The 8,241-nt window shown below is 36.2% G+C and overlaps 2 protein-coding genes across 2 annotated transcripts; both read left to right on the top strand.

Moving 5' to 3' along the window:
- The first annotated feature begins 1,505 nt into the window (after positions 1 to 1,505).
- On the top strand, positions 1,506 to 3,892 carry LOC143560293 (peptide deformylase 1A, chloroplastic-like). The gene is made up of 4 exons (XM_077048621.1): positions 1,506 to 1,999; positions 2,487 to 2,576; positions 3,343 to 3,410; positions 3,561 to 3,892. Exons 1-4 carry the CDS (start codon positions 1,595 to 1,597, stop codon positions 3,799 to 3,801), a joined length of 804 nt encoding a protein of 267 aa, XP_076904736.1. The 5' UTR covers positions 1,506 to 1,594; the 3' UTR covers positions 3,802 to 3,892.
- Positions 3,893 to 4,323: 431 nt separating this feature from the next.
- LOC143560304 (cysteine-rich repeat secretory protein 38-like) lies at positions 4,324 to 5,085 on the top strand. The gene has a single exon (XM_077048631.1). It carries the CDS (start codon positions 4,324 to 4,326, stop codon positions 5,083 to 5,085), a length of 762 nt encoding a protein of 253 aa, XP_076904746.1.
- Positions 5,086 to 8,241: the final 3,156 nt, after the last annotated feature.

Here is an 8,241-nt window from a genome sequence, read left to right on the forward strand (position 1 = left end):
TCGAAATTAAATTAACATTAGTTAACTCGTTTTCATGCAAATTGCGTGAAATGATCACCTCTAATTATAAAAAGTATAAGCAATGGGAAACTTCAACAAATGAGGGGTTGAGGTACAAACCACACCACCATAAATACGACCATACGAGTAGCTTGTTGCTAAAGTTAAGGATTTGGACGGTGACCACTAACCCATCTTTCACAAACACGAATTCCATTGTACGGCATTTTATCCCCTTTTAACGGACTTGGTTTTCAGTTTTCACAAACACGCATTAGGACGGTGACCCATAAATACTGGGCTTAGTCTAGGCCCGGCCCATTAAATAAATTAAAGTTCAAAACTTGTGATGCAAACGAGCCGAACCACTTGCGAGCTACTTGAGAACGGATCAATAAAATGTTTGCAATGAGCCGAGCCTTTTTGAGCTCAATCCGAGCCCCAAATTAATTATTGAGCCGCTCGAGGCATGTATGGGAAGCTCGTTAAGGATCGTCGAGCATTATGTATTTTATAATTTTACACCTTTTAAACTTCTACGTATTAATTTCACACTGCACATCCGAGCTTGAGTCGAGCATTCGCTCGTTTAAGGTACTACACGAGCTTGACCTGAGCTTAGGTTCTTTGATGATTTTTCTCACAATAATAAAAAATCGAATAATAAACGAGTCGAGATCGTGCTTGAAAAATAAAAGCAACCCACTAATCGAGCTCGAGTTTAAAAAAAGTAGCTCAAAATGAGTATATATCAAGCTGGTAAGTTAAAACAAGCCGACCTTAAGCTTGATTAAACTAGGGCCGTTCACGAGCCGAGCCTAACCGAGCGAAGGCTTACTCGTTGCTTGGCTCGTTTCCAACGAACCGGACAGCTGGAATTCGAACCGAGCAAAAACCGAAACGTGCCAAAATCGAATCGAGCATTTTTCGACCAAACATCGAGCGATTTCGAGTATTATGTATTTCTTTTTAACTTTAAAATTTTCAATAATAAACAAATTTGAAGGTTGTAAATAATATATTTTATAAATAAATTAGTAGTTTTTAGACAAACGTGTAATATATTGTAAATATTTATTAAAAATAAGTTTGAAGTGAGATATAATGATAATGTAAACAAACTTCTAGTATTCTAAAATTTAAATCGAACAAATAAAATAGTGAAGTTGAAGGAATATGAAAAACTTAAATGGGTAAAAATAATTGTAAGCTTATATTTATGTGTTTTGTCTATATATTTATATATTTTTTCATATATAATTATATATAAAATAAATTAAAAATATTCGAGCCGAACCGAACCGAACCGAGCAGGCCTTTGCTTGTTGCTTGGCTCGTTTACAAATAGAACCGAGCAGAGCGGCTCGTTTTCAATAGAGCGAAAAAACGAGCGAGCATTTTCCGAGCAACTTCCGAGCGAGCGGCGAGCGAGTTCGAGCGACGAGCGGTTTGGACGGCCCTAGATTAAACTCGGGCTCGGATCGTTTGTACCGCTGACACTATTAATGTCTTGAGGCCCAGCCCAATAACCCAACTGCCACTACCAGAACTACAGTCTACAGATTATCCATTATTATCTAGCCAATCTTCAATAATGGAAAGAATTCAGCGGCTACCACTTGCCGGAAAATGCTCCATACTCGCCGGAGCCTCATTATTTCCCACACCCATTTCAATTTCCCGACGCCAATTCAAACCAGCTATACAATCCGCCATTAAACTCCAATTTATCACGAACAACAAAGATCAAAATCGGAGTAATTCAACCGCTCCGGTTCGGGCCGGTTGGTTTCTCGGGTTAGGCAACAAAAAGCAACCCACAGATGTTCCGGAGATTGTGCAAGCCGGTGACCCGGTTCTTCATGAACCGGCCCGAGAAGTACGGCCGGAGGAGATCGGGTCGGACCGGGTTCAGAAGATTATTGATGATATGGTGAAGGTTATGAGGGCTGCACCTGGGGTTGGCCTTGCTGCTCCCCAAATTGGTATTCCTTTAAAAGTTAGTTTAATTAGTTAACAGTTTTATTATTAGGATGAGTATCATTACAGTATCATTACAGAACTATTAAATTATTTAAGAACTTGAAGTAAACTTTAAAACCTAACGTTTTTTACAAAATTTTTTGTATGTCAATGCTAATTAAGTGTAGTTTTATCATTTTTCTATATCTATATTTACAATTACAATTTTGAAAATTAGTTTTTATACATATCTATGCTTTTTTTTACACCTATGTAAATTTGTTAGTTATAAATTTTACACATATGTAAACTTGTGATTAACATATGTAATCAAAACTTTTTATATAAAATATGATAAAGTACTATTAAATAATGTTAATACATAAAAAAAATTAAAAAAGCGTGTGGTTGTTTAGAGTTCCTAAGAGTTCTTAATTTTTTTAGAGTTCTTAAATGATACCAACCCTATATAATTTGTTAATTTTATAAAGAAATGTGTTAATGGGTTGACCCGACCCGGTTAGATTATAGTGTTGGAGGATACTGAAGAATATATAAGGTATGCACCAAAGGGAGACATCAAGGCACAAGACAGACGTCCTTTTGATCTTTTGGTAAGTTTCAACTCGAGCCCGACTCGTTTTTTAACGGGCCGATCTTGAGTTTGACTAGGGATGTAAACAAGCCGAGCCCGTGCTTGACCAGGCTCGCTTTGACTTACGATAGCTCGAGCTTGGCTTGTGAGTCGTTTATTAAAGTTGAAGCTCGCTTGGTCTCGACACGTTTATTATTTACTAATTAATTTACATAGATATCAAGTTATTTTCAAATATTTTGAGAAAACTTTAAACGAACGTAAGCTTAGCTCGAGCTCGGTTGTGCAGTATGAAATTAATACGTGGAATTCCAAGAGTTAAAAACTTAAAATACATAAGGCCCGAGCTCGACTAGGCTCGTTTTGACTTACGAGAGTTTGAGATTTTATATACATATTTAGTTATATTTAAATATTTTGAGAAAACTTTTAAACGAAGCTAAGCTTAGCTCAAGCTCGTTAATATCTTAAACAAGTCAAAGCTCCGCTCAAGCTCGGTTGTGCAGTATGAAGTTAAAACTTAAAAATACATAAGGTTTGACGAGCCTAAATGATATTTCCATATAACGGTCTATCTAGGGCTCGATAACTAAGCGAGCTTTACTTGAGGCCGAGCTCGATAAGGCTCGGCTCATTTCGAGTTTTTTATTGATCCAATCTAAAGTAGCTTGCGAGTGACTTGGCTTGTTTGAAGTTTGAACCCCTATGAGTATCTCACGAGCAGCTCGGCTCGTTCCAGGATAATAATACAAGTATAATCGCTCATAAAATTCTTGAAAATTCAGGTGATTATAAACCCAAATCTTCAAAAGAAAGGGAACAAATCAGCACTGTTTTTCGAAGGCTGTTTGAGGTGAGTAATCAGTATGTTATCACACGGGTTGAAAGTGGCCCGTTGTGTGTTTATAGTGCTTACAAGTTACAACATTCTAAATCGTTTCGTTTAAACTTTATACAAAAGACTGTTATCTTACTAAAATCCCGGCCCGCGTTGATTGTGCAGTGTTGATGGGTATAGAGCAATGGTTGAAAGGTTTCTAGATGTGGAGGTAACAGGCTTGGACCGATACGGTCAGCCCATCACGGTGAGTGCTTCGGTCTGGCAGGCCCGTATTTTACAACACGAGTGTGATCATCTAGCGGGAACTCTGTATGTTGACAAGATGATTAAACGGACATTCAGGACTGTAGAGAATTTGCAGTTGCCTTTAGCTAATGGCTGCCCTAAGCCTGGTGTTCGGTAACATTATGGTTTTATGGTCTAAGTACTGCAATTTATGCAGATTTTGTAGAGGATGAAGTGCATTATTTCTAAATTGAACAGCCCGTTTTTTTCATTGGGGAAATTTATTAAGGTTCGTTGTTTATCGCTAAATATATATATTTTTTCCGTTTGATTCTAGACAGTTCACGGTCATTAGAATCCACAATAGAAATACAATATATCTATAGTTGCTGTATAAGGGTTTTCTTCATATCATCAATTTGCAACTGAATTATTTGTTTACAACTGAACGTTTAACACAACATAAACAAAACCAAATGTAGTATTTCATTCTTTTACGTTAAATGCGTGAGGTACAGATTAAGTAGAAAGAAACTTAATTGTGTAAAATTTGAACTCTACTTTAAGAAATGTGTTTTTTTTACAATCAATGAGTTAGAACCATACAAAATTCAAGTTACTTTTTAAACTCTGTTATCTTACATAGCCTTAAATATCAGTTTAATGGAGGCACAATATATCAAAAAACTTTCAACCAAAAATGGATACCAAAAACCTTATTTCACTCATATTCCTTCTACAAGCAATCATCAATGGTGTTAATCTCTCCATAGCTCAAAAACCTGGGCCGGGTCAATTGTTCGTGTGTAGTAGTAAAGCAGGCAATTTTACATCCGATTGGGTAGTAGAACGAGATGTTGCATTGACTGCGCTTCTCGTTAATAGAGATGAATCTAAGGGATATTACAGTGGTACCGTATTTGGGCAAAGTGAAACTATTTGGGGCATTGCTCTTTGCCCCTCAACTATCAAACCGCAAGCTTGCCGCGACTGTGCCAATACCACCGTTACATATCTTAAAAACAACTGTCCTAAACAGAAAGAAGGTGTGGCCTGGACATCCTTAGAAAGAGTATTTTGCATGGTGAGTTACGCCGAATTTGAGCTTAAAGGAAAATTTAATGAGTGGGCTTATGCCACCTTCAAAAGTCCACCAAATCAGTCTCCATATACTGCCGCGGAGTTGGAGAAGGAGTTGAATAATTTGGCAAATAAGTTGAAGGGGATGGTAACACAAACTCCTAAATTTTACGGGTCTGGTTCAGTGATTTTTGGGCCAGGTTCCCGCACTTTATACGGGTCGATGCAGTGTACATATGGCATAGGAATTGATGGCTGCATGGCATGTTTATCTGGTATAACTAATAGGGTCCATAGTTGTAGCAAACAACGATCGTTGTCTGGAATAGCCGCAACTAATAATTGCTATTTTTGGTATCGGCATAAAAATTTTCTTCCTTAGACACATATGACGACTGTCTCCTCCACATCTCTACAAACTTGAGGTAATAATACATATATTACTAAAAGAGTTTAAATATGTCATGTACATTGTGAAATGGAAGTATGGAACAATAGCTCATATATATATTTAATCTCTTTAAATACAAGCTAGTTCAATACATGTATAGCTTTTTTTGACGTGTTAAAAGAAGTTATGATATGAAGCTTTAAAGCATTGGTCACATGATATATTTTATTTTTACCTTTTTATATATTTGTTATTTTATTTTACTTCTTTAATTAATATAGTAAACTTATAATGTTTTCAGACCCGGTCCGAACGTCGATCCGGACGCCTTACCGGGTCAAAGGTCGGACCGACCCGGGAGGGCGGACCGGTGTTTGACCCGGATGACGCCATAAATAATATAAATTTATATATCTTATAAAAGTAATTAGCCATGTACAATTTCTAATGTATTAATATCTAAAGTCTAATGTTATTTTGCTAAAACTATAATATTTGAGGATAAATATTGTAATTTCTATTAAAGACAAGGTAAAAATGAAAAAAAAATTAATCTTCCTTCCTTTTAACCTAAACCCACAACCACTGCCGCCTCATTCATCTCCCATCTCCTTCATCTTCTACATCTCCTTCATCTCCAGTTGAAACAAATTTCTATCACCAAATCAATATAATTATTTGATTCCTTCTTTAATTTACTTTCTTCACAAACTCGCTTACGGATCTGAATCTGAAAATCATTTCCGGCGGTGTTTGGAGCGGCGGTGTTATGGAGCGACGGTGGTGGGTTATGGAGTGACTATAGGGTTTAGTTTGTTAGGAACGGCTCTTATCCAGAACTGATTAAACAAAAAAACACGAAAATCACAAACCTGCCGGTTCAACCGTCGGGTTACCGGGTCCGGTCCAACCGGCGCCCGCGAGACCCGGCCGGTCCATTAGAAAACGGGTTGTATACTATGACTCGGACCAGTCTTAGTCCCGGGTCCCGGTCGGACCGGTCCGACCGGCCGGGCCGGGTTTCAAAACATTGATTAGAAGTTATAACCGAATGACTAGATCGAGACAGTTAAATTTTGATTATTTATACACTGAAATGTTACTTTTTATTGTTGTAGAATCAATAATAATGACATCGGATGATTTGGAAGGAGAACATAATGGACTTAATATTTTATTTTATGTTAGCTTTCTCTTATATATATAAAACCTGTTGTAGCGATTTCGTTTACATATAATGTGATGTGAAGTTTAATGATGTTTAGGGAAACATATAATGTGATGTGAAGTTTAATGATGTTTAGGGCATCTGTTGTTGGGTGTCTCCACCCCATTTTTTTTGTTCAAAGTGCCCAAACACCCCTACGTTACGTATGGAGGTGTTTTCGTTTAAAAAAATCTTCAGTGTTTTTCAAGTTCAACATGTTCGGCCCATTCCATTAACGGTTTTTACCTTATCCCATGGCCTGGACCACAGACAATCCTCCTTATATGAACTTAGGATGAATTGCTGAATATAGATATACAGTCATCACATGTTCTCAATATTCATAAGATAATTGAATCAAAGTTAATCATAAATGATCTCATCAATATAAATCATAACCATCTGGTTCTGACAGTGGTGTCTTGACTTCAACATCCGTGGAGTCCTTTATGTAGATACCATCAGTATTTGGGCTGTCAACTGGAGCAAAAACAGTCAGATGCGACACTTGCGACACTGCAACCGTGTCACATGTGGTCAATGTCATTTGCATCTGTTGACCATTCATAATCATATGACTCTTGACCGTCAAATTGTTGCAACTATGAAAAGTTAGAGCGTGCATAACAACCTAATCATTATCCTCTTTTCGACATAATAACAAATCCATCAATGGTTCCACCTCCTTCAACCGTTAATTAGGTGATGCGCATTATGAAAATAAAGCCATTTATGTGTATCTTTACCGCCCCAAACATCAGGGTTACTTAGAGCAACAATGGAACCTGTGATCTATGCGAATTGCATATGGAGAATAAGAATTTGAATAAAAAGACAAGTGTGTGATGTGGACGTAGAATATTATTTAAATTTACTAATGTTTTTAATACCGTTAAAAGTTACTTTTGAGTGGCAACGCAGAGACAGATTGGTTTAACTAGACAGTAATGTCCCAAACATCCGTGAAAGCCTGATAGAAAAATGGCACTACTACCAAATTCGTTCCTAGGGCCGTCATAACGGGCAATTGTTTAGACACGATAAGACATGTTTAGCAAAAAAGAGTGTTGTGAAATTTTGTACTTTTTTAAAAATAATTAAAACTAAGATACTATAATACATCATTTCTCTTTCTTGTTACATAAAACGTAAAACTGTCATGCTCAAACCACCAAAGTCAATTGTTAAACGAGTCATTTTTCATGTTTAATACTTGTGTTAATCAAGTCGTCTCTAATCTGTCCTCATAGAACATATTCATACGAAAGCAGAACGTGTGCTAACAGTTTTTATTCTTCTTGGAGACCTTATGGCTAGTGGTGTAAATGAGCAGAGCCAGATTTAGCTTGGGTTCAGGCTCGAAGTTAAATGTAACAACTCCACTCAGTTTGTTGAGCCAACTTGTTCATTTTTGTTGTTGAAATATACGGCTACTTCAAGTCAATAACGAATAATATTGAAAAATATTAGTGAGGTTTTAATGTTCCATAATCTTACAATATTAATAAACAAAAATAATGATGCCTAGGTGTCATAACCACATTCATTCCTAGATTAAAATTCCATGCTATCCATGGGTCATTGGTGAAAATGGTTTGACCCATGAGTTACATATCAAGATATAATGCATACATTAATGACTATTTACAATAATATAAAACCTAAAACTTAATTTTGCTCAATGTATACATTACTTTTTATTAAAAATGTCAACACATGATTTTACAATAAGGACTCGTGAATTCAGTTTGAATTATGTGAGACTTCTCACTTCATATATATAAATTTTCATTATTCTGTTTAATTTAAATTTCCAATTAATGTGATTATTAATTTTGTATCTTTAACTTAATATTCTAAGCGTAGTCATACTAAAAAAAATCTTAAGCATTAAAACAATGATCAGTTATAAAGAAATTTGGAGTCCTGTAATTGTAATT

Source organism: Bidens hawaiensis, unplaced genomic scaffold (genome assembly GCF_021521415.1).
Source record: "Bidens hawaiensis isolate Kalapana, Puna unplaced genomic scaffold, B.hawaiensis_p1.1 tig00020322_1, whole genome shotgun sequence".
Classification (NCBI taxonomy): Eukaryota; Viridiplantae; Streptophyta; class Magnoliopsida; order Asterales; family Asteraceae; genus Bidens; species Bidens hawaiensis.

Excerpts from the sequence above, each read along its gene's own strand:
- LOC143560293 (XM_077048621.1), top strand. The coding sequence starts at position 1,595 with ATGGAAAGAATTCAGCGGCTACCACTTGCCGGAAAATGCTCCATACTC. Across the intron at positions 2,577-3,342 it reads GACGTCCTTTTGATCTTTTG|GTGATTATAAACCCAAATCT; the intron begins GTAAGTTTCAAC and ends TTGAAAATTCAG. Across the intron at positions 3,411-3,560 it reads TTTTTCGAAGGCTGTTTGAG|TGTTGATGGGTATAGAGCAA; the intron begins GTGAGTAATCAG and ends TTGATTGTGCAG.
- LOC143560304 (XM_077048631.1), top strand. The coding sequence starts at position 4,324 with ATGGATACCAAAAACCTTATTTCACTCATATTCCTTCTACAAGCAATC.